Raw genomic sequence first — 27364 nt, 5'->3', positions numbered from 1 at the left:
GACCCATCGAGGCATGGACTCCATTAGACCTCTGAAGGTGTGCTGTAGTATGTGGCACCAAGACATTAGCAGCAAATCCTTTAAGTCTTGTGAGTTGAGAGCTGGGGCCTCCAAGGATCGGACTTGTTTGTCCAGCACATCCCACAGATGCTCGACTGGATAGAGATCTGGGGAATTTGGAGGTCAGGACAACACCTTGAACTCGTTGTTGTTCCTCAAACCATTCCTGAACAATTTTTGCTTTGTGTAACGGCGCATTATCCTGCTGAAAGAGGCCAATACCATCAGGGAATACCGTTGCCATGAAAGGGTGCACATGGTCTGCAACAATGCTCAGGTAGGTGATACGTGTCAAAGTAACATCCACATGAATGGCAGGACCCACGGTTTCCTAGCAGAATATTGCCCATAGCATCACACTGCCTCCACCAGCTTGTCTCCTTCCCATAGTGGATCCTGGTGCCATGGGTTCTCCAGGTAAGCGATGCACACACACCCAGCCATCCACGTCATTGTAGGCGCTTTCGGCAGTGACAGCGGTAAACAAGCAAACAAGGGAGCACCCTGACTGGTCTGCGGCTATTCAGCCCCATACGCAACAAACTGCAATTAACTGTGTGTTCTGACACCTTTCTATCAGTACCAGCATTAACCTTTTCAGCAATTTGAGCTACAGTAGCTTGTCTGTTGGATCGGACCACACGGGTCAGTCATTGCTCCCCACGTGCATCAATGAGCCTTGGCCGCCCAAGATCCTGTCGCCGGTTCACCGCATTTCCTTCCTTAGACCACTTTTGATAAGTACTGACCACTGCAGACCGGGAACACCCCACAAGGGCTGCAGTTTTGGAGATGCTCTGACCCAGTTATCTAGCCATTACAATTCGATCCTCCAAAATCTCTCAGATCCTTACATTTGCCCATTTTTCTTGCTTCTAACACATCAACTTGGAGAATTCTCACTTGGTGCCTAATATATCCCACCCACTGACAGGTGCCATGATAACACGATTATCAGTGTTATTCACTTCACCTGGCAGAGGTCATAATGTTATGGCTGATGGGTGTATCAGTGTTATTCACTTCACCTGGCAGAGGTCATAATGTTATGGCTGATGGGTGTATAAGCTATTAGCTAGCCATCTACAGTAATCAGGTTCTAATTTAATGGGTTAAATGTACACTTTTGATACGCAAATGGCGTTCCACACACTAGGATTCATATTAGCACAGAAACAGAGTATTGGCCAATTCTCACAACAATGCTGGCATTGGCTGCACTTCAAACCCCCTCCCAAAATCACTTCTAATTGCGGCCTGGATGTCCTTTTTCTGAAATAAAATTACAGTCTCTCAGTTTTAGACATATTAATATGCAATCTTCATTTCAACACTATTGACAGATAAAGGTGACTAAATTTAACAAAGGACACTGAAAGATTATAAGCAATAATTTATTCATGAAACATTAACAGTAATGTAATTTAACTGTGCAGAATATAACTTCATGTTGTCATTTATTGTAACGGCCCATCAGTCTCTAATATCCATTGGAAGGAATTTCTGTACATGCTTTATTTTTTTTTACAGTTTTGCTTCAACTGTGTCATCTTCAAGGGCTTTCTTGCATGCTTGGCCTTCTTTAAATCCCTCCACAGCATTTCAATAGGATTGAGATCTGGGCTATGATCTGGCCATTACATAAGCCTACATTTCTTCTTTTTGAGCCATTCTGTTGTAGCTTTGCTTCTGTGTTTTGGATCACAGTCCTGTTGTAAGATGCATGTTTGTTTCAGCTTCAGGTTTTTGACTGATGGCAGCAAATTCAAGAATTATCTGGCATAATATGGAATTCATGGTTGACTCAATTGCAATTTAGCCAGTCCCTGAGACGGCAAATATGCGCTATTGTCTCTATGCATTAATAAGGTTGATAAGAGGTTCTTCTGTTCAAATGCAGTGTTACATATTCACCAAACATGGCATCTGGCATTGAGGCCAAACTCCAAGACTCATGTGCATCAATAATCTTCAGGGTTTTTCCTGGCTGAAAAGGTGGTACCCCAAACCCTGCTACCCCGCACTATACTGGACGCCCCTCTGTGACATACTTTAATATCTGGTCACTACATACCCTAATCTTTTCACCGGTCATGTTTTTCTGTCACACAATCTCTATAAAAAAAATCGGTGACTCTACTACATCTGAAATATTAACAAATGTTATGCGGATTGGATGTAGTTTAGCCGTTACGTTTTATTTAAATATTTTGACATGCTTGGGTTCAACAGAAAACTAGGTTACACTTGATTTTCTGACGTTACTCATCTCCACGACATCCTGACCAAGGTTGTGTGTGCAAGGTTGCCAGATCATTGACAGTAAACTGTGAAAATCCGAAGTGGCTTGATGCAGTGAGTACGGTCTTATTTATTTCCTGGGACAGATGGCTGGTGGCTGAGGGCCACAGCACAGGGAAAGGAAGTTAACACATGTATGCCCACACACGCACACACACACAGATACACATGCAAGCACACGCACGCGCACACACACACACACACACACAGACTCAATGCAGCAATGACCCTGCTGAACACTGAAAAGTGAACACTCACTTTAGGAGGAGTCTTCTTCAGTAGCACCAGCAGGGCCTGGAGAACCATGTTGGAGAAGCGAGGTCCAATGGGAACGTAGTCTGAAGGAAGCAGATCAGAACTGTACTTCAGACAGGGCCCACTATGATTAAGGCAGGTCTGGGACAACATTTATCCAGAACATTTGACTGAAAATGATCATTATGATAAGTAGCCCCTACCAGAAAAAGTTCAAACACCTCTGTCAATATGGTCTATTTGGCTAACTGTTCAATTGATAGTTTGAATTTCATTCAAATTAGCCGGACCTGAGGGTCATTAAAAATGTATGTTACACTAAAGGTGGATTAAAGAGTTCCAATAGACTCAAGATGTTTCAGAAGAATGATGAGGTGGAAAATCACCTAGGAGACGCTCAATGTCATCCACCACCACACAGCTCAGCTGAGACTTGTAGGCATCTTCAAAGATCTGAATAAAGGGAGACAGTTAATTGAAATAATTACTGGTAATAATCACTCAGGTTTATAGTTCTGCATCTGATGGGAAAATGGGGAGATTGATAACGTGGAGATAAACAGCTGTAAAAGAGGGAGCCAGGGTTGAAATCCCCAATTCTATTGAAAATCTGCTGACTAGATTCAGCATCACTTTTACTAGGCTACCAGTAGGCAAAAACGATGGTACTGCTAGGTTACCACTAGGCTCCTGCTATCACTAGGCTACTATAGCTAAATTGCTAGCCTACCACTAGCCTGCTACTAGGCAGCCACTAAGCTACCACTAGCATACGACCATCACAAGGCCACTACTAGCCAACCAGCTCCCACCACTAGGCTACCACTACTATATTACTTTATGGGATATATACTATATGGGATATATTATTATCCAATTGTGGCATGGCAACCTGCCATTCTAGAGAATCCAAAGCACTCTCTCCCTCACTTCATCATGGACACCTGTTTTTGTTGATTATTGCCCAAACCTGTTTTCCCTCATCACAGACCCTATTTAAGTTGAAGCTTCCCGAATGTATATTGTCGATCTTTGTTTCGGTTTAAGTGAATGTAATGTTGTCCTGTGTTTTTGTTTTGTTCCTGTCAATCCTAGTTTATCCAGTTTTCTGATCTTGGTTACTGTTCATTTTTTATCCTTCATTAAATACCCTCCATTCTCCCTGCACGTGTGTCCTGACATGTTTTCAACCTTACAATTATTACATAATTACTAGGCTACCAGTAAACAAGAACTAGATTATCGCTAGGCTGCTACTAGGTTACCACAAGGCTACCACTAAAGTAGACCTCCTAGGGACAATGTAATGTTTCCAGCCTTACAGAGATTTTGGGTTAGAACAATCTATACAGTGATGGGAACAGTGTGGATAGCTATTTATTTCCCATTCACCTTCTTAATAGCGAGGCACTTGGAGTTCTCGGAGAAGCCGATCATTTTGTCCGGGGAACAGATCTTGATGAAGGGGAACTCGGAGCTCTCTGAGATTTGAGCAGCCAGGGCTGTCTTTCCACTGTGAGGAGGTCCTGGGAAGACATAGGAACCAATCATGTTTTATTTGTGTGTGTGATCCTGGTTTTACCTGTGAGGACCAGAAGGAAAAGGGATATAAGGAGTAAAACTACCAATTGAGTTAGCGTTAGAATTAGGGTCACACTAGAACGGTCGTGCCGCGTGTGCAAGCATCGTAAAATAAGTGTCCACATACATGTTATTTAGTTACTGTATCTAAACTGCCGTCCATCAAAACGAATGTTTGCATTGCCAGGCATTCAACTAGAACCTGGTTCTATTTGAGAAGCTTGGAGAGCAGCAAATCCCACTCTCATTGGTTTAAACAAACATTCTACTGAAAGTGGGTCACCGAAAGATGAAAGTATTATTTATTAAAAACAAATGTGCCTGCCCTTTAGCCTGTGATTTCATCCTGGGAGTAGAGAAACACTTGATTTGGTGTAAGTGAACATTCTTCAAAGATCCAGTATAAAAAGAAATATATGCATTTCAGCAAAAAACACTGCATTGTTTTTGAGAGCAAGCTATCTCATAGTCCATGAATGTTTCTTTTGACCTTTTCATAAGTTGATATAGTTGCTATTTTGCCTGCATGTCATCATTGCATCTGGAAGGGATAGTCAAAGTGTGTTTGCGTGTTATGACGCACAAGCATGCACGTGCACTGAAGGTTTAATGTTTAGGCATTAGGGGTCAGGTTTAGGTGTAAGGGTTAGTTTAAGTTCATGCAAAAGGGGTTTGTTTATTGCGATTAAGGTATGGGTAGGATTAGGGTTTGTTTATTGCGATAAGGGTATGGGTAGGATTAGGGTTTGTTTATTGCGATAAGGGTATGGGTAGGATTAGGGTTTTGGGATGAGGAAAATAGGGAATCATTTTTCTGGTCCCCACAAGGATGTAAAAACACGTGTGTGGCCTACCCTCTAGCAGCACAGCCACCAGCGGCGTGCGGTCACTGTTCTTGGTCTGCTGCACCAGCAGCTCCCCGTCATCCAGCACGCGGGTCACTGGGTCTCCCCACTTGATGATGCCGTTCATGATGTAGCTGGCATAGTCCTCCTGGTTGCTACCAAACGCCTGGAGGAGGAAGAGATAAAAAAAAGTAGGGGGGGGGATGAGGACGGGGAGAGGGGGTTATGGAGAGGAAGAGGGGGGAAGAACTCTTTAGAAAGGAATGCTAGCCTTCAGGGCCAATGTGAAATGACACCCTAATAACTAAGTCCATAGCAAACAAATACAGAAGACGGACACTTACTGGTTTGATGTCGTTGTTCAGGGAACCCATGAAGTCACTTCTGGTGACCTGCAGCTTCTCAGCTCTTTCTGTGTCAACCTCAACTGTGGCAGTGGCCTACATGCAGGGAAGAAATATCCAGCTTCAGTTATGGTAGACATGAACATGATATGGGTTACGTTTATCTCCAGCTTCAGTTATGGTAGACATGAACATGATATGTGTTACGTTTATCTCCAGCTTCAGTTATGGTAGACATAAACATGATATGTGTTACGTTTATCTCCAGCTTCAGTTATGGTAGACATAAACATGATATGTGTTACGTTTATCTCCAGCTTCAGTTATGGTAGACATAAACATGATATGTGTTACGTTTATTTCCAGCTTCAGTTATGGTAGACATAAACATGATATGTGTTACGTTTATCTCCAGCTTCAGTTATGGTAGACATAAACATGATATGTGTTACGTTTATCTCCAGCTTCAGTTATGGTAGACATAAACATGATATGTGTTACGTTTATCTCTAGCTTCAATTATGGTAGACATAAACATGATGTGTTACATTTATCTCCAGCTTCAGTTATGGTAGACATAAACATGATATGTGTTACATTTATCTCCAGCTTCAGTTATGGTAGACATAAACATGATATGTGTTACGTTTATCTCCAGCTTTAGTTATGGTAGACATAAACATGATATGTGTTACGTTTATCTCCAGCTTCAGTTATGGTAGACATAAACATGATATGTTTTACGTTTATCTCCAGCTTCAGTTATGGTAGACATAAACATGATATGTGTTACGTTTATCTCTCTAGATGAATTCTAGGAACAGCATTTCACATTTAAAACATCCCCTCCCCTTGATTCCCACTTGAACTGGAGTGTTTTAGCCAGTCTAGCTTCTTTTGTTAAATTGTATAGTCTGCATCTTAGATTGCATTTTTCTATGGGCCCATAACAGTATTGTACAACAACACTGTGAAACACTCTATTTACTACAGATCATTAATTTAGTATGGATATTTTATGAAATTAAGCAATATTTCTAAACACAGCTCCTTTAAAGCTCCACCACTGAACACTATTTGGAGTGTTTTCTTAGTCTCCTTAGATAATAATGATGATGTTTCAGGCATGGGAGAGTTAGTAGTAGGGAAGAGATCTGCTTGTCCTGGTTCCATAGAGCTACTGGACTTGTCTCAACAATATTCCTATCAGTCACGTCGTTGCAGGATAGCCAGGTTGACAAATTTTTTCTCTGGCTTTGTAAATACTACAGCTTGATGCACACTCTACTTCCTTGTCCAATTTTGTTTCCACCCTTGAAGATTTTCAGGAGCTCACTAGCTGGCTAGTTATTTTAAGAAAACAAAACAATGTTTTTTTATGGCACAAATTGTACATGGATGATTAGTTAATACCATATTAATAGACATATATAGTCCAATGTATTATAATACATTACAATTGTAATGGACAAAACTGAAATGTATTTTGAATAGAGTTAAATATATTTATACATTTTTAAATACATTTCAGAATATAAGGTGAAATACATTTTGATGCCTGAAATGTATTTTGAATAAAGATAAATGTATGTATACATTTTTAAATACATTAAGTTGAATTAACATACATTCTACATACATTTTGCATTGAAAAAATATATTTATTTTCCATATGGGGTGAGTTGCCCCCTGGTCTGAAAAGTCATCTCATTTGACTTTCTGCCGTGCTGTGAACAATGTTAGGTGCAGATGAGCATGTCCTTTGCTGCTCAATGGAAGAAATAGTATCAGAGCATGTTAAAATAGCATGTTAAAACTCCAATGGCTTGCTGCAAAGCGTTCGTCTCATCTCCGTCCATGCTGATCGCGACCTGAACAAGACTCTGCTCGAGTTTCTCAGCCAATCACAGGGTGAGGTTGACAGCCAATCACAGCGCGAGAAATGTTCTGCCATCCGTTTCAACTATACTCCTTCCGTTTCCACTAAACTTTCTCTCACACACACATACATTCTTCTCTCACATACATACATTTTCTTTACACATGCATACATTTTCTGCTTATATACATAAATTATTTAAAATTGTGACTGCATATAAAAATATGTTCTTATGAGAGAAAAAAACTGTATGTATGAGTGAAAATATATGTATGTGAAAGGAGAATGTATATATGTGAGGGTGAAAATGTATGTATGTGAAAGGAAAATGTATGTATGTTTGTGACAGTGAAAATATATGCATGTGAAAGGAGAATGTATGTATGTGAGAGTGAAAATATATGTATGTGAAAGGAGAATGTATGTCTGTGTGAGAGTGAAAATATATGTATGTGAAAGGAGAATGTATGTATGTGAGAGTACCAGAACGAATAATGTCTTATACAGCCCCTCATAAAAGGTCCATGTTTCTGGATTCTAACCTTAATGTGGCGGTTCATGGCTGTTGATTGGGCAGCTCTGACCAATCCCTCTAGTTCAGCTCCACTATAGTTCTTGGTCTCGGCAGCCAGCTCCTTCACATCCACATCAGGAGCCAACAGGCCAAAGTCACGCATCTTATTAGTATGAATGTTGAGAATCTGAACACGGCCCTTCTCATCTGGAAGACCTGAGAGAGAAAAAGAATGGGATAAAAATTTAATCAGGGAGGTAGAGAGGTGACTACAATCATCCAATAGTAGAAGAAGACACAGAAATATGTCTGGTTCATACCGATCTCCATCTTGACCTCAAACCTGCCAGGCCTCATCAGAGCATCATCTATCAGGTCTGGCCTGTTTGTCATCCCTGTAGAAAAGCAGGGCAGAGGGGTGGAGAGAGAGAAAGGGGTGGAGAGAGAGAAAGGGGTGGAGAGAGAGAAAGGGGTGGAGAGAGAGAAAGGGGTGGAGAGAGAGAAAAAGAGAGAAGGAGGGCAGAGGGGTAAAGAGAGAGAAAGTGAAATGTTTGACCAATGTTTCTCATAGAAACTCAGACTGAAATTATATACAGTGCATAAATAATATTTCCTCACCCAGGGTCAACAGTTTTGCTCAGTTCATTTGATTGGGAATTTGATCTCGCAACCTTTCCTGGCCAGATGCACCAAACCGCTAGGCAGTTTGCTGTCCCACCCTCTAAGACTATTTATTGTACATTTGACTTGCTGAAGGAGAGTGTGCCCTTACCCACCTATGACCAAGATGTTGTTGAGCTGCTCCACTCCGTCTATCTTGGACAGCAGCTGATTGACCACTGTGTCGTGAACTCCCGTACTGCCCTGCCCAGTACCTCTCTGCTTGCAGATAGCATCCAGCTCATCAAAGATGATTATGTGCAGACCACTGTTAGCGCCAAGCTATAAGGTAATGAAGAAGTTGGTGAGGAGAACCAGAATGAGACAATCATTCGTGTTCTTGTGTTTTATAAACTGTTTTTACTAGGCAAGTCAGTTAAAAACACTTATTTTTGATGATGGCATTTCGGACTATACATATTTTCTTTTTTCAGTGAGACGGGTTACTAGCAGTAACCAAAGATAAAATGGTAGCTGGCCACTTACTCTCTTCTGCTCCTCTTCAGCGTCTGCAAAGAGCTTGCGGATGTTGGCCTCGGACTCTCCAACAAACTTGTTAAGGATCTCGGGGCCGTTGACGATCTTGGGCTCACGGGAGTTGAGCATCTTGCCAATCTGCCTGGCCATCAGAGTTTTACCACAACCAGGAGGCCCAAAGAGAAGGATACCCTTTACATGCTTACAACCTGGGGGTAAAGGGAAGACAATGGCTGTCTGTATACCACTTCTAAATCTCAGAATAGTTAAAAGCAAAGCATGCTCCTGTTGTAGATTTTGGCATTAATCCCAATATTCAACTTTTAAATGGATCCATTTTGGTTAAGGTCTTATTGTTCTCTGGTGTGTTCAGTTATTGATTGATTATATATACTACCGTTAATAAGTTTGGGGTCACTAAGAAATGTCCTTTATGTCAGAAATACAGTGTATTGTTAATGTTGTAAATGAAAATTGTAGCTGGAAACGGTAGATTTTTATGGAATATCTACATAGGTATACAGAGGCCCATTATCAGCAACCATCACTCCTGTGTTCCAATTGCATGTTGTGTTTGCTAAAGTTAATCATTTTAACAGGCTGGCTCTATGGAATTAGATGTGTCTCAATATTCGTAAATATATCTAGAAAATCTGTGCGTATATTCATCACAACAAAAATGGATTTGTAAATGTGAAAACATTATCTGTAAATATATAAACATATATATACAAATATAAATAAAATCAGTGAATATATAGAAACATATTTCACAAATATTACACCAATCTGTAAATCATTTACAACTGTTGCTTAACATTTACAAGTGTTGACTTACATTTACAAATCTTAGGTTTATTTACGGATCAGAATTTTATATTTACACATTTTTGACACACATTTCCCTTCGGTCGACAGGTTCTTGTGTGCATGGTTTCAGTCAGAGGGCTAGCTTGGTGGGACTCATGGAATATCCGGACTGGAGCCTATAGGTAGCTAGGACATGTTTTTCCTGAAATGTGAATATAACGTTTCTTTGTATAACAATATTTGACTATATCACCAAAGGGTAATACAAGGCAGAGCGTGTTTCGGCATCAGGCAACTAACTTAAGCACAGTTAGTTATGTCAGCCTACATCTGGTTGGCTAGCTAGCCAGCTAGTAGGCTACTGTAGCTGTAGATTTTATTTCTATTTGTGAAACAATTTTACATATTTACAGATAATGTTTTTATTGCCAAAATATTTTTTCACATTTACAAATCCTACTTTTATTTGTGACTTGTGATGAAAATACAGTGAGGGAAAAAATTATTTGATTCACTGCTGGTTTTGTACGTTGGCCCACTGAAAAAGAAATGATCAGTCTGTAATTTTAATGGTAGGTTTATTTGAACAGTGAGAGACGGAACAACAACGAAAAAATCCAGGAAAACGCCAAGAAAATGTCAAGATTTTTATGAATTGATTTGCATTTTAATGAGTGAAGTAAGTATTTGACCCCTCTCAATCAGAAAGATTTCTGGCTCCCAGATGTCTTTTATACAAGTAACGAGCTGAGATTAGGAACACACTTTTAAAGGTAGTGCTCCTTATCTCAGCTTGTTAACTGTATAAAAGACACCTGTCTACAGAAGCAATCAATCAATCAGATTCAAAACTCTCCAACATGGCTAAGACCAAAGAGTTGTCCAAGGATTTCAGGGACAAGATTGTTGACCTACACAAGGCTGGAATGGGCTACAAGACCATCGCCAAGCAGCTTGGTGAGGAGGTGACAACAGTTGGTGCGATTCTTCCCAAATGGAAGAAACACAAAATAACTGTAAATCGCCCTCGTTCTGGGGCTCCATGCAAGGTCTCCCCTAATGGAGTTGCAATGATCATGAGAACGGTGAGGAATCAGCCCAGAACTACACAGGAGGATCTTGTCATAGATCTCAAAGCAGCTGGGACCATAGTCACCAAGAAAACAATTGGTAACACACTACTCCTTGAAGGACTGAAATCCTGCAGTGCCCGCAAGGTCCCCCTGCTCAAGAAAGCACATGTACAGGCCCATCTGAAGTTTGCCAATGAACATCTGAATGATTCAGAGGAGAACTGGTTGAAAGTGTTGTGGTCAGATGAGACCAAAATCAAGCTTTTTCATCAACTCAACTCATCGTGTTTGGAGGAGGATGAATGCTGCCTATGACTCCAAAGACACCATCCCCACCTCCTTCCCTCAGCCAGGGCATTGAAAATGGGTCGTGGATGGGTATTCAAGCAGGACAATGACCCAAAACACAAGGCCAAGGCAACAAAGGAGTGGCTCAAGAAGAAGCCCATTACGGTCCTAGAGTTGCCTAGCCAGTCTCCAGACCTTAATCCCATAGAAAATCTGTGGAGGGAGCAGAAGGTTCGAGTTGCCAAACGTCAGCCTCAAAACCTTAATTACTTGGAGAAGATCTGCAAAGAGGAGTGGGACAAAATCCCTCCTGAGATGTGTGCAAACCTGGTGGCCAACTACAAGAAACGTCTGACCTCTGTGATTGCCAACAAGGGTTTTGCCACCAAGTACTAAGTCATGTTTTGCAGAGGGGTCGAATACTTACTTCACTCATTAAAATGCTAATCAATTTATAAAATGTTTGACAAGAGTTTTTCTGGATTTCTTAGTTGTTATTCTGTCTCTCACTGTTCAAATAAACCTACCATTAAAATGATAGACTGATCATTTCTTTGTCAGTGGGCTAAGCCCCGAATGTATTATGATCTCTGGTAAGCTACTATGCCAGTATTGGGAGCAGGAACCGAAATTAACACCCGGCAAGCGCCAAATGCGGGTAGATTCTATGTTTGGCGAGTACAGTCTCAGAAGGCTCTCCGCCACACTGGCGAGTAAATGTTTGTACCCAATGTTTCCCTCTTATTGTAATCAGAGCAGCGGAGAGCGCCGTTGCTATGTTGCGATGCGTCGCAACAGAAAAACTTAATATTTGTATGACTTTTTTTTTTGCCAAGCTTAGCGCATTTTACTTCACTTTTACTTAGCGCATTTTACTTCACTTTTACTTAGCGCATTTTACTTCACTTTTACTTTTTTTCCATCGTCCTCATTTACTATCGCACGAGCATCGGAGCAGAGCAACAACGTGCAGAGTATCAAGCTACTGAGTGAGGTCAGAGAAAATTGTCTGTGCATGCGCACGTGTGTGTTGAACTGTCAGTAAGTGGCTGTCACATTTACAGGTGGGGTTTTCATTAGTCAGTTATAATCATCAAAATTAAAAGAAATAGACACTTGAAATATATCAGTCTGTGTGGAATGAATGTATACATTATACAAGTTTCACTTTTTGAATGGAATTACTGAAATAAATCAACTTTGATATTCTAATTGTATGACCAGCACCTGTATATAAAGAAGGTAGCCATCACCTGAGCAACAACCCAAGGTAAGAAGCTAGCTAGCTAACTGTCACAACCCAATAGCTACAATGGATTAGCGTCATGCAGGTAACATTAGACATTCGTCAGCAACAATAAGACTTCCGATTTACATATTTTGCCTTCAAAACAAGTCTACGAGTGTGTTGTGTACATTTTCAAAGGAAAGACTACCTTGGGTAACATATAAATTAAATAAATGACTATTAAATACATATTATAAGGTGGAACCCATTAAGAAATGGTTAGAGCTTAAGTAAGTTAATGTAGACAACCATTCTAATATAAAAAAAATCAGATTTTTTATGTTATTGTTGTTAATTTGCTTTTGCTCATTAGATTTGGAAAGGGTTTGTGTTATAAATCTGGGAGGCAATTCATGAACAGTTTTAGAGAATGGTTAATTGAAGGGGGAGTCCATATGTTATTAAGGAATTATGTTAAGTAAGTATTGTCAAATAATGTTAAGTTGACAAGGAAGAGATACTGGTGTAAAGGGATGATGCTATTACAATAAATAAAAAACATGTTTGTAGCATCACATAGAAAAAAGAACGCTTTGTGAGAATTAGAGGTTTGGAGATAAATGAGTTTCAAGGGGCTGGTTACAGTATCATGCTAAGGCTGTGGTGACGAGTTGTTCTGTGTGTGGCCAATATGCTAAAGATAAAAGCAGAAACATTTTTCATGAAAAGTTTTGATTGAAAATAATGCCTTATTATCTCAATGAAATGTACTGAAATTAATGTATACGTGACCCAAAAGCAATACATTATTTTAGCCGGTAAAAAATATGCTTGGAACGCATAGACTGTATATAAAATGGACGACGCCCTTTCGCTCTTTTCCATTGGTGAAAAATTAAGCCACCAGTGTCCCGATACGGCGCGGACATCTTGGACTTGCGTCTGCGCAGATAGCGATCTTGGGACCAGTTCTGCGCAGTAGTTATGCGCAGTAGCGAGCAGGAAGTAAAGCCGTAAAGCCGCGAAATCAACGGCCCCTCCCCTGTGCCCCGCCCTCACTCTCCCTCGCAGAATGCGCATACCGTAATCAATCGCAAGTCCAAGTACAGTACAACCTTTGCTTGTTAAACCTAGACGATATGTTATAGCCTAACTTACATCATGTTTAACCTTAATTTAGAATAGGCCTAATACAAAAAGAATTGGTAACTACTAGCTAACAATCCCCTGCTAGCTATTAACATGGCTATTAACGAGGCTTGTTGTCTTTTAGCTAACGTTAGCTAGCCCATTACATTTATTTACTAATTAAATAGCTTATAAATTTAACTTACCGAAAAAAATTCAAAGATCGATTGGAAATGCCAGATCGGTTAGCACAATGTACTGCAGAACAACCCATTATGTCCGTGTGAAATTATATCAATTATAGAAATTTAGAGATTAAATGTAAAGCTCCAATCTCCTCAGTCCTCCGAAGGAAGATGGCGCTTCAGTGGCTCCTTGGATCAGATAGCTGTCAATCAAAGCTGTGAATCACGACGTCACACCACCGTTTTTAGAGCATTAAATAACTAACTAAAAACCAACTTATTTTAAAAACAAACTCTTGAATTTACATTAGCGTGATACAAACTACAGTAAATGACAGAAACCAGCTTCGGAAAAAAGATAATTGAAGGGTAATTTAATTGTTTAGTTGGTCTCGCGTCCCATTGAATAACATGTGGAGGGCGGGGTTTATGACCTATACTGGGACCACTCACCAGGGGGCGATCGAGACGTTTTGGCTTCACTTTTCAGGGCTTGTGTGGCACGCTTGTTGGAACGTGAGCCAAAAAGTTAGTTTCAGACACTTATTGGGACCAAATGGGACATCATCGTCATAAAATTGCATCTCAATATTAGATTATTTTGTCAAGACTTAACTTTGTGTTAACCAGACTAACATTTCTTATGAAGTTTACTTCCACCACAAATAGCATCAAAGAACTGTATGGCTTTTGCCACTGGCTGTTTTAATTGCTTATTTGACAGTAGTAGGCCTAGTAGTATCTTACTGCTTGGATTAGTCATAAGAACTGAGCAATTTCTAGCGAGACTGAAGACGAACATTACACTGCCAAAGCTATTTCATTTCAAAGCACAACAAATTTCTTTTTTCTTTCACTGGTGAATGACACTGATACAATAACTATCAACACAGGTGACAATACATGACTTTTTCATCAAACGAAAAGATGAAAGAATCTTGGAAAACCCTTCTCTTTTACTGTGTAAGGGGTTGTGGTATATATTACCCAAAAAAACATGCATGGATGCATACTTGTGCCGTGCTATTTTCAGCGTACCATGGTTTGAGACGTATTAACCTTCTCATATACTAATCTGGCATACTATATATGCAAGTGTGCGATTGGAGATTCAGATGCTATGTGATCATTAGAAAACCCTTTTACAATTATGTTAACACAGCTGAAAATTGTTGGGCTGATTAAAGAAGCAATGAAACTGACATACGGCAGGCTATCAGGGATGTAAAAAGAGAATACAGGGATAAGGATTCAGACATCTAAATCTAATACAGGGATAAGGACTTTTACATCTAATTCCATAGAGCCAGCCTGTTAAAATGCAGTCAGATTACCACATCTGACCCCAGATGAATGTGGGGAGGACTGCGACACATCCGATTACAAAGGGAGAAACAGCAACGATGCTCTTCCCACCTCCTCTCTCCCTGACGACCTCAACACCTTCTATGCACAGATTGATACGACCAACACAATTCCTTCAGTGAGGCTTACTGAGGGCCAGGACGACTACACTCTGTCCCTAATAATGGCTGATGTGAGTAGAGCTTTTCAAAAGTGAACCCTCAGAAGTCACCAGGGCCAGATGTCATTCCAGGCCGTGTCCTCAGGGGGTGCACCGACCAGCTAGTGGAGGTTTTCACCTCTGTATTCAACCTCTCCCTGAATCTGTCTGTAGTCCCCTCCTGCTTCAAACAGACCACCATCGTCCCTGTACAGAAAAAACCTTCCATAACCTGAACGACTACCATCATGAAGTGCTTCAAGCGGCTTGTCAGAACTCACATCTGCTCCACCCATCCTGACACCTTGGACCCCTTTGAATTTGCATACCGCCCCAATAGATCTATGGATGATGCCATCGCCCTGACGACACACACCGCCCTCTCCCACCCGGAAAAGAGCAATGCATACATGAGGATGCTGTTTGTGGACGACAGCTCTGCACTCAATACAGTTCTGCCCGCCAAGCTTGTTCCTAAGCTCAGGACCCTGGGACATAACACCTCCCTCTGCCATTGGACCCAAGGTGCTGAGAATGGGCAACCTCACCTCCACTAAACTGACTATGAGCATTGGAGCCCCACAGGGCTGCGTTATCAGTTTCCTCCTGTACTCCCTGTTTACGCATGACTGCGTGGCCACACACAGTTCCAACATGCTGTGTCGTTTGGTGCATTTAACAAATAAACATTGAAACTTGAAACTGGCCTTTAGACTAGTTGAGTATCTGAAGCATCAGCAATTGTGGGTTTGATTACATGCTCAAAATGTCCAGAAACAAATTATTTTCTTCTGAAAGAGTCTATTCTTGTTCTGAGGATTGAAGGCTGTTCCATGCGAGAAATTGCCAAGAAACTGAAGCTCTCTTACAATGCTGTGTACTACTCCCTTCACAGAACAGTGCAAACTGGCTCTAAGCAGAATAGAAAGAGGAGTGGGAGGCCCCGGTGAACAAACGTGCAAGTGGACAAAATTAGAGTGTCTAGTGTGAGAAACAAGCACCTTACAGGTACGGCTGCACGGTTAACCAAATTATTATCAAAATTGTGCAATATCCAAATCGCCAACTTACGTGATTTTCAGCTCCATCAAAAAGGTGAATGAGATGCGCTTCACGCGAGACAACGAGCACGCATCGTACATCCGTCATAGTTTTTCTTGCGGCTGCTGTACGTATTTTTCTAGATTACTTAAATACCTGGACTCGTTTTGTTTAAATACCTGAAGGTTTTTCAATTTCATAACTGCTAACTGCTAGCGAAGTCATCTGCTTCAAGCAAGTGAGTGGCACCAAGATATTGTCCCACATACACAACAGCATAGTTACTAACAGATTTGGCTTCAATGTTGATTATTACAAACATGCTTAATATGGAAGAAAATATACATCAAGGGTTGAGTTTTGCCTAACCAGCTGTGACAACGGCACAAACATATGCCCCGAAACCTGAAGGATCTGGAGAAGGTCTGTATGGAGGAGTGGGCCAAAATCCCTGCTGCAGTGTGTGCAAACCTGGTCAAGAACTACAGGAAATGTATGATCTCTGTAATTGCAAACAACGGTTTCTGTACTAAATATTAAGTTCTGCCTTTCTGATGTATCAACTACTTATGTCAAGCAATAAGATGCAAATTAATTATTTAATTTATTTACAATGTGATTTTCTGGATTTCTGTTTTAGATTCCGTCTCTCACAGTTGAAGTGTACCTATGATAAAAATGACAGACCTCTATATGCTTTGTAAGTAGGAAAACCTGCAAAATCAGCAGTGTATCAAATACTTGTTCTACCCACTGTATATATATTTGCCTTCACAGATGTGCACAAATGCCAAATGAATTCCCATACCATCACAGATATTGGCTTTTGAACTGTGTACTGATAAGAAGCCGGATGGTCCCTCTCCTCTTTCCCGGAGGACAAGGCATCCATGATTCCCAAAAACAATTTCAAATAAAATTTGGCAGACCACATGACAATTTTTCACTTCACCTCAGTCCATCTTAAATGAGCCAGGGCACAGAGAATGTGGCAGCATTTCTGGATATTGTTTAGATCTGGTTTCTTCTTTGCATGGTTGAGTTTTAACTTTTGCATGGTAGAGCCACTCACAGTTGAAGAGTACCTATGATAAAATTTGTAAGTGGGAAAACCTGCAAAATCGGCAGTGTATCAAATACTTGTTCTCCCCACTGTATATATAGATACAAATATATGCTGAACAATATATACAGGTTTTGGAGCAACATACGCTGCCATCCAGACAAAAAGATTAGACAAAGGAGCCACTGAAGTGTTGAGCAGCTGAAATCCTATATTATGAAAGAAAATATTTCAAACCTTTCAAAACTACAGCAACTGTGCTCCTCAGTTCCCAAACGCTTACAGAGTGTTGTTAAAATAAGAGGAGATGCAACACAGTAATAAACATGCCCCTGTCCCGACTTTTTTGAAACATGTTCCTGGGATCAAATTCAAAATTGCCCTATTTTTTTCAAAAAAAAATGTATGTCTCTGGCTCAATATTTGATTTGTCATCTTTGTAAGAATTTAAATTAAATAGGGATCAAATGATCTGCACATCATTGCATTCTGTTTTTGCATTTAACCCACCACCCCAACTTTTTTGAAAACGGGGTTGTATAATTAATCCTGCATAATGAAAAAATTGTTAACTACGTTTTAGACTGAGGAGTCTTACCCATTTGTTCCACAATGTCTGGGGGGAAGACTCGGGAGGCGAAAGCTCGGCGGAAGATGTCGGAGAACTCCTTGTCCAGACCACCAATGCCCATACGCTCAAAGTTCCAGTCTGGGTTGATGATGGTCTGACGCTGCTCTTTGGTCTTAGCCTTGCCTAGTGGGAAGAGGGGGATCAAATACCAATTTATTTAAAAAGGCAATTAATGCAACATAATACAGTGAAAAGTGTGTCCATGAGTAAATGTTTTATTTTCCCACAGTTAGGTAGGTCAATATGGTCAAATACAAGGTAGCTAGGATAGTGAATAGTGAAATTGTGATATGATTTGATTTGTGTAGAGAGATTTGTTTATTTATCCACCATCTTGTGGACTAGGAAAGCAGTAGCTCTTCGGAATTACAGCTCTGGAGACCGCTGCAAAATTATAAGTTTCTCTGGTTTTACTATTCATAGGTATGTGTTTGAGTAAAATTAACAGTTATATTTTATTCTATAAACTACTGACAACATTACTCCCAAATTCCAAGTAAAAAATAACAACTGGTCAAAATAACCAAAAAAAGATGCATTGTTTTCAGACCTCAAATAATGCCAAGAAAACAAATTCATATTCATTTTTCAACAACAAAATACTAATGTTTTAACCAGTGGGGATTTCTTTAAGACTGCAAGGGAAGCTCAGCATCCCCTATAATGTCAAAAAATAATAATGGTCAAATATGTACTATTGTGTAAACATTTTATTGACTATGAATGCGTTAAAACAAGTTCATCTCTAAAACTACTGAGTTCAGAATCAGTTACAGGTCGGCTGACTTGATTTTCTTCTCATACAATCCCGCAGCGTCACAGTGCATTTCCCTGTTGAAGCCGAGCGTCCATTGACTTCAATGGGGCTGCTTAGAACAGTTTTTTTCAGTGCTCCGAAAGTAGACAGTGATTGGATAAATGCTGCGATTATGTCCCACCCATGCTCAGCGTCTCTGGGGGTGAATGAGGAGTGAGCTGGCCCGGACTCCTTTTGACTGACAGCGGTCTGTACTATAAGAAGTCACTGAAGCTATTTCGCGCTCAGTCCCATCGTGGATTTCTCAAGTTTATTCGAAAGTGCTGCAATATTTCTTGATATTTGTTTGGCGAAATTGCTTGCCGATTTGCATCATACATGTCTCACAACTATAGGCTATACCACAATCCTTGTTTCAGTTTTACAAAGTTTAATATATATTTTTTAGATAGTTAATTCATTCATTCATTCATATACAGTAGTAGGCTAGGCTAGCGTCGTTCGCGGGTGAAACTGCGCACGATGGCAGACAGTGCTAATATTGTCATCCTGATTTTAGCGAAGCCAGTAAAAAACAGAGTAAAATTATATTTGTAAAAAAAAAATGTGTTCTGTTACAAAATTTTATTTTATTGTCTGGGGTCCAAAAGACCCCAAAGACCCTGAGTGTCACTACAAATGAAGACCATCAGAGGGTAATAATATAGGCCGAAAATGAGCTTCCCGTCTTTGAAAGACCAGCAGCCGCCACTGGTTTTAACTTAGGAAGAGTTCAAATCAATATTTTGTGGAATAACCCTGATTTGTTATCACAGCTTTCATGTGTCTTGGCATGCTCTCCACCAGTCTGTTACATTGCTCTTGGGTGACTTTATGCCACTCCTGACACCAAAATTCAAGTAGCTCGGCTTTGTTTGATGGCTTGTGACCATCCGTCTTCCTCTTGAACAAATTCCAGAGGTTTTCAATGGGGTTCAGGTCTGGAGATTGGGCTGGCCATGACCGGGTCTTGATCTGGTGTTGAGGAACATTGTCAGAGCAGAAGCAAGCAGGTTTTCTTCCAGGATAACCTTGTACTTGGCTTGATTCATGCGTCCTTCACAAAGACAAATCTGCCCGATTCCAACCTTGCTGAAGCATCCCCAGATCATCACCGATCCTCCACGAAATGTCACAGTGGGTGTCTAACCATTAGACGACCAGGTGTAGGGCAAAGCTGAAAATTGTACTTGTCAGAGAAGATGACCTTCCTCCATTCCTCTACGGTCCAATCCTTACGGTATTTTGCAAACTTCAGCCTGGCTCTTCTTTGCTTCTCATTAATTAAGGGCTTTTTTCTAGCTTTGCACAACTTCAGCCCTGCCCCTAGGACCCTGTTTCGAACAGTCCTTGCCGTGCATTCTTTTTGTAGGTCACTTGATGTCATCCTACGGTTGGTGAATGAAATTTGAAGGAGTTGACATCATCTCAGTCAGTGGACAGTCGTTTTCACCCTCTGCTAGTCTGTAGCTTTTTTGTCCCCAATGTCTGTTACTTGACCTTGTTCTTATGAACCGCTGTCTTAGAAATTTTCAGGATGGAAGCAACCTGACACTCACTGTATCTTTCTGCCAGTAAAGCCAGAATGGAACCCTTCTTTTCCTCTCTCAAAGCTTTTCTTTTCAACTCTTTTGTCATGCTTTTTTATTTAAATTACCTTTGAGGTACTACTTGCACTGGTTTTGCCATCCAGTTGGTCCTATTGCAAGAGGATAGTGATGACACATCAGTGGTTATACTTTTCCTCATTAAATTAGATTTGGTTCAGGTAATCACCTAATCCGTACCTCATTAAGTAAGGTGCTCCTGTGTTGGAATTAAACAGACACTGGAATGGAATGGCTGCCATACATGCCGCGATGCTGATGTAAGAAAAATTAGGTGTGATGACTGCACCCTCTGCTGCCTCTCCTCCCCCTGCAGCAGACGGGCTCCAGCGGTGGACGTCACCGGCCTTCTGACACCACCGCCCATCTCATCTATTTATATCACCTGTTGTCTTGTATAGAGCACCTGGTCCTCATTCTAATCATTCCCCCCAGCATATATGTTCCCTCTGCTTCCCCTGTCTTTGTGTGTTATTGTCTCACCATTCGTGAGCGTATGTTAGTGCTTCCCAATCAAAGAATACAGAACGTTTTCCAAACGACTCCACGTCTCCTGCTCATCGTCATTATGAAGCCCTGACATTAGGAGTGGTCTCTTTATTTTTTCCAAAGCTGTATATGGTCTGTAACTTACCAACTAGTGTGAGGGAGGAGCTTTCTGCTTTCTCGAAAATCACCTGGCTGTTTCCCACCAGCAGGCCAATTTCAATCTAAAGGGAACAAGATTTTTTTTAAATGATTACTCACTATTGGTTAATACATTACTGTTCCAAATCTTTCTTTCTACTGAACAGATGCTTGTTAAACTTTGTTACTTTAACAAGCATCTTAGCTGCATATTCACACATCTACTATTTGTAAATCAAGAGGTTGCTAAAAGCAAGGGCTCCACCCCTTGACCTTCACCTGTCTTGTCATCTGTCATTTCTAATCAGGCAAGCTGTTATCATGGGTGGACGAAGCATAGTAAGGGTTACATAGGGGGTTAGGTTTATATTTTCCAGAGGCACAGCTCAGAAACACATCCTTTTGTAAAGGCAAGAAAAACGTCTTACAAAATTGCTGACCCTTGAGCAAAACATATCCATGGTCTCAATCAGCCTTGTTCCTATGATTAGTTTAGCTCTGTATTAGCACATCTTAATTGATTTTCCTAATGTCTAAATATATGGACTCTACTTCATTATCAACACAGTACTTAGCTAGTAATTTTTCACTCTCCTATACAATGGTATAATTTACCAATACATCGGCTCAGTAAATTTCCACAAACGCTCATATGGTTCATGAGGCAAAAGTTAGGTTCTTAATGAATCAATGAATTAATATAATGTATTTTTAGGGCTGACCTTTTTCTGTTCATTAATTCAAGCTCACAACCTCACATCAGTCTGGAGCTTAACCACCCATCTGCCATTCCCACCAACAGAGCCAAGCAAAACACAACTGTAATTAAATAATAGCACTCATCGCTGCCCCTAGTGGCCATACAAAATGTTACTTCATACTAAATTCATTGGACCTCATTCACCAGCCGTTCTTAAGAAGTTCCTTCCAAAAACCTACTAAAGCAGTTTCCACGAAGATTCAGACTTTCACCAATGTTTTCTTATTTGGGATTTGTTCTTACAGAATCTATGCACACTCAGTAGCACATTTACACACATTTGAGTGCAGACATGTTTGTGCCAAATAATTATTTATTGAGTTTTCTTCAGTTCTACAGTTTTCTTATATAGAGGATTGAAATTACAATAATATTTAATCATTATTAATATTTTTCACTAATAATTTACATGATTCTTCTGTGTTTGGCAAAATATTGCCCTCAAATTTGAGATAATCTTTGATCACAACTAGAGCAGCCATTAGCTAACCTTCAGTGGTGGAAGGTCAGGTGGACTAACAGAGAAGTTAATTGTTAATTTTACTGTTATTTATTTTTTTACTTCCTCAGTTGTGCACCCTTTTGCAGATACAGGGTTTTCTGAATGAGTAATAGCATCCCATGCATCTTATTTTGTTGTTATTTTATATCCACTACTGACGCTACTGAATATGACAGCTCGTTTGCTGTTCTCTTCCTGCAGCAGTACCTCAGAACTACTGAAGTTTTTTTTTACATTTGTCCACTGCTCCACAGTCTTAAAATTTTGGTTTGGCCATTCTTGACCTCCCTCTCAAATTTTCTTTTCAATATCTGTGTGTGATTTCTGTGCGTGAAAAAAAATTGAAGAAAAAACTTAGGAAGATATTGGTGAATGAGGCCCATTGTAATTTATGTGTATTTTGGTATACTGCTTAATTACATCACGCTGATTTAAGTATTACTTAAATTATTACATAATCTCATATCATAAAAGAGTTGTTCCAGTAGGTTGTTTCTGTGGGCATTTTTTAAGGTTGTTTTTGCTATAGGAATAAAGAAGCTTGGAGCTGGTCATTAGTAACTTTGGATACCTTCTGCTTTTTTCCTGATGCTGGCTCTCCCTTCAAGATGCTGGAGTCCATGGCTTCAATGTCTTTGATCACCAGCCCAAAGAGCTTGTCGCAGAAACTGAACACCATCTGTAAGGAGGAAGGAAGGCAGACAGGAAGGACGATAGAAGATGGGATGAGGAGAGGGAGAGAGGATGACAGGAAGAATGTGCTTGGTTACATCCCCATTCATCTCAAATGTGCACTATTTCCAGATTCTGGCCAAATTTGAGACAATTACTAGATTGCAGAAACAAAAACCTAAAACTTCTGATTCATCACAGAAACTGATGGGTTCCATCTCATTTGTCCCACTAGAGCAAGAAAACACATGGACTTATTAAAAAATAAAAGGCCTTTGATACTCAGTTTTTTTGTTGTTGATATTATATCTTGTTTTACTACACCCCTCATAAGGACATCACCTAAGTGAGTGCAATGGAAGCAGCCTCACACTAAAATATGTAGAACACGACAGTGCGGAGCAATGTTTCATTCTGAGATGTCAAGCAACCTCCAATTTGTATATGAAACCACCAGGTTGGTCTGAACATTATGTAAGAGGGACATTCACCACTTTTTTTGTGTTTTTCTAAGGAATATGTTCTAGAAAACTTAGAGGAATTGTATGCCATACAGCTGTAGTGTGGTTTTTTCTGACTTACCTGTTGGGTGACAGAGAAGCTTTGGTTGTTGAACTGCTGGATGAACTCACTGGCCATTTTGTCTGAATCATAGGGGCTGGTGTCGGTGCTCTTCTTCTGCAGGAAGTCGATCTCTATAGTCATAGCACCGATGCACTGCTGAGACTTGTCAAAGTTGTAGTTGGCCACTACGAGGACAGAGGATTCATGTTATATATGTATCCAGTACTGTCTTTGCTCTGCTGTGAGAGAAACTGAATATATTCATACTACTGTATGCATTTAAGGTAAACTTTGTATAAATGAGACATTTTTGCATTGTGCTCCTATTTTTTACCACCCCAACAGACTTTACCTTCCACCTCCTGTCCAATGGACAGACCGGCCCACTTCCTCTAAGAGATGGAAAAATAATAAAATAGCAGTTAGCCTACATTTGCATAGGAACATAAAGATGATCAGGAAGTATCCTTAAATTTATAAAATGATTAAAAAGGAATAATAATAGTTTTTCGGGACAGATTCATTAAGATGATATCGATATGTAGACAACTCAATGAAGTCTATGTAGAAAATACAATAATGCAGGTTAAAAACTGAAGACTCCTATACAATATCCATTTGTGGTACTGGTCTCTATTTTACCTGAGGCAGACTGAAAGCGATAGTGCCAGGGACAATGGCATGGTGGGTTTTGGTGGTGAACACAAACTTGTGTGTTGGCGTGGTCTTTACAGTCACATGTCTGTAGGGAATGGGATAAAAAGATTCATTGACATCGGTTTTATTATACAAAGGCAACAGAATTACTGAAATAGAATAACACCTTTATAGCACATTTTGCTGCCTTTCACATAATTGGTCATTTGCGATCGATTGTTTAGAATAACGATTTTAGAGATGTTGTAGAAAGACAGCAGACACATTCACAGCACAAATGGTGCAGTAATTATCATATGGCAGCAAAATAATCTAGAGCATCTATTCAGATAGCTATGTGCTAGTTCTGCAGAGAAGACCAATAGGAGGCCCATGACAGTGCAACCCCGGCAATAATGGAAGGACTTTATCATCAGCTCAACCCAACATATAAATGTTTTTATTTTCCAGGAATAGAGGTGGAGTTAGATTGCCAGGCTTCAGATCCATCAACAATTTGGAATTAATGTGTAATAGACCCTCATTAACCATTAACGGAATACTTAGAAAATTTAATTTCCTCAGAGTCATATAAAGAAATACAGTTTACCTCTATGCATCCAGGATGTTAGAGCAAGCTTTAAAAGCCAATGCTAACTAGGCCAGATATTAACTAGAGCAATGACTCTAAGTGTATGGTTTCTGCTAGCATACAAGCAGATCCCATAGACTTCCATTTATCAACCAAACACTAGTTAGCCACTTAGATCAAACTGCACAAAAAAATGGTCTCTGCAAATTCATCTGACTCTGGTTAAGTAGATAATTGGCTTCATTTTCCAAAATCCTGAAATATAATTTTAAAATATATACATTAAGACAGATTATAGTCTATTTGTGGGAGAAAGAACAAGTATGCAGGGTTATATATTAGAATAATGAAAATGAGATTTGCCTTGTTTGTATTAACATTGTATTCGCCTTTGTGTTGATGTTGTATTTATTGAGTTGTTGACTATCAAGATGACAAGATGAAATGAGAAGAACATGTACTTGTTCAAGATCATTAAAAAACTATACAAGTACAAAAATGATAAAGAAGACCATAATCAACGTGAAAATATAATTTCCCCAATATATTTCCCTCACAATATGAGAAACAAACATAGATCAGGCCATCCCTCCAAACTGGATGACTGGCCAAGGAGGAGCCAGATCAAAGAGGCTACCAAGAAGACAATGGCAACTTTGAAGGAGCTTCAGGCCTTTATGGCAAAGATTGGTCTATGTGACCATGTGACCAGAATATCACAAGCGCTCCACAAATCTGGACTCTATGGGAACCTTTTGTCCTGACCGCAAAACGATATGTCTTGCAAAAACCCACTACATTTTTCTACCCAAACAACCCCATGACACCAGCAGTGGCAGCATCCTGTTGTGGGAGTGTTTTGCTTCCGCAGGAAATGGAACAGTTGTCAGGATAGAAGGGAAAACTGTGAGTCCAAAATATCGACCAATTCTTGTCTGATTTTATGCATATTCATTTCAGGTTGTAAGCAATTCTTTAAAGAACATTTAAAAAATGGGTGGTGACTTTCAGTAGCCATGGTAACTTCTTGAAAGCTCTGTCGTTTCATTATAAAAATAGGAAGTGCTTTCCCCTCACATGAATGTCACCGAGTTATCTTTGAGGTTTGCCAAATATCTTGCTGCTTATATAAACTACCTGTTCTTGGCATTCAGACAGCCATACCATGTGGTCATCTACAGTACCAGACCTTTTATCACCATTAGAAGAATCTGTTGGCTCCCTCCAAAGCAGTTTAACTTCTTTAGCAAATATAAATATTTCATTGCGTTCAAAAAAAAATATATGGTCCTTGTTTGTTGTAAAATTCCCAAAACTGCCTCAAAACCATGCCTACAATATTAAATTGGACTGTTCAACCAGCTTTCCACTGACCATAACTGGTTGCAGTAGCCTTTTATTGTTATCAAGCTAATTATAATCTTATGTTTCATATATATATATATATATATATATATATATGTTTTCTATTGATATAAAGGCTAACTAGCTGATTGCCATAGTTTTACATTTTGTTGTTTTGTATGTTAATGATGTGGAGTAACTACTGTATGTTGATGTAGGAAAGTTAGCTGCAAACCATGGTTTCATGTAGTATTTTTAACATATACTGTATCTCCATGTACAGGTGGACAAAATAACAAAAACCCCACATGGAAAAGGACTGTTACTTTGAGGTACCTAAACCACGATTATACATGCTGCTGCTAAGATCATTAGGTAGATTGCCAATTAGCAGTACATGTCAGTTAGAGAGAGGGCTGATGATGTAAATGTTTTGTTTTGAAAGCAACATGAGACAACTAACAGATTCCAAAGAGGCCAAATATTTGGTGGCCAAATTGCAGGTGCATCAGATCTAAAAACGTCAAAATGATTCAATGCGTCAAGGGGAACGTGACAGCATAAGCCAAACATGGACAAATGGCATGGGCAAAGAGGACCAGTGGTCGTGAGTCGGAGCTGACCGCCAGGGATAAATGGTCACTTAATGGGATAGTTGCTCAATAAAATGAATTGTTTTAGAACCTCTTTGAAACAGACTCAAGAAAAACTGTAAGTCATAGGTTCACAAGGCCGGATTTTACCGCAGGGCTGATATTTGGAAACCGCTTGTAAGATGTATAACATATTAATAATATTCCAGGATAACAATGCCCACATACACACTGCTATACAAATTCAAGAGTTGTTGTATGAACACAAGGATGACGTTACCACCATTCATGGCCTCCCCAATCACCAGATCTGAACAAAATATAAACTTTATGGGAAATATACACTTTATGTGCACAGAGTGTGAAGTAGATTTATACCTTGTTCATCCTTCAATGAACTGGAGGCTTTTCTAGAATATAGCTGCAATATCCCATTAGGACTTGTTTGACAGCATTCCATTAGGACAATAACACATTTTAGGACTTGTATGACAGCATTCCAAGAAACACTGGAGCTATTCTGAAAGCAAAAGGAAGACCTACACCTTATTAGGTACATGGTCCTAATATATTGTTAGGTGTTTCCGCTGTTGTCCACCCCCTGCATTTCCAGTGCGCTTTGTATTGTCCTGTACCGAGGACCACACTGGAGAAAAAAATTAATGTTATGCTTTCATGCATCATCCTCTGGGTTTCTCATCTGCAATAAGAACAGAAAATCTAGCTGATTGCACCTCTCATGGGATGTGGTTCTCTGTTAGCAGCACAGTCAGATATCGAACCTTGACTGTGGTAATCAGCTTG

The 27364-nt window shown here is 39.9% G+C and overlaps 1 protein-coding gene across 3 annotated transcripts in view; it reads right to left on the bottom strand.

Moving 5' to 3' along the window:
• LOC105028430 (vesicle-fusing ATPase) overlaps window positions 1–27364 on the bottom strand; it is a 46960-nt gene that overhangs the window by 5974 nt on the left and 13622 nt on the right. For all 3 annotated transcript variants that reach the window (XM_010901176.4, XM_034294912.1, XM_010901175.4), the window contains exons 3-17: window positions 24038–24137; window positions 23748–23787; window positions 23414–23580; window positions 22731–22838; window positions 20905–20980; window positions 17835–17990; window positions 8926–9125; window positions 8556–8721; window positions 8100–8174; window positions 7808–7995; window positions 5387–5482; window positions 5052–5208; window positions 4009–4142; window positions 3003–3069; window positions 2620–2699 (exon numbers count right to left, since the gene is read on the bottom strand). In XM_010901176.4, the coding sequence (XP_010899478.1) occupies window positions 2620–2699; window positions 3003–3069; window positions 4009–4142; window positions 5052–5208; window positions 5387–5482; window positions 7808–7995; window positions 8100–8174; window positions 8556–8721; window positions 8926–9125; window positions 17835–17990; window positions 20905–20980; window positions 22731–22838; window positions 23414–23580; window positions 23748–23787; window positions 24038–24137 (1810 nt within the window). The remainder of the gene's footprint in view (window positions 1–2619; window positions 2700–3002; window positions 3070–4008; window positions 4143–5051; window positions 5209–5386; window positions 5483–7807; window positions 7996–8099; window positions 8175–8555; window positions 8722–8925; window positions 9126–17834; window positions 17991–20904; window positions 20981–22730; window positions 22839–23413; window positions 23581–23747; window positions 23788–24037; window positions 24138–27364) is intronic.

This window comes from Esox lucius, chromosome 11 (genome assembly GCF_011004845.1).
Source record: "Esox lucius isolate fEsoLuc1 chromosome 11, fEsoLuc1.pri, whole genome shotgun sequence".
NCBI classification, from domain to species: Eukaryota; Metazoa; Chordata; class Actinopteri; order Esociformes; family Esocidae; genus Esox; species Esox lucius.
The sequence above is the reverse complement of the archived record's forward strand: the minus strand, read 5'-3'. Positions and strand labels throughout refer to the sequence as shown.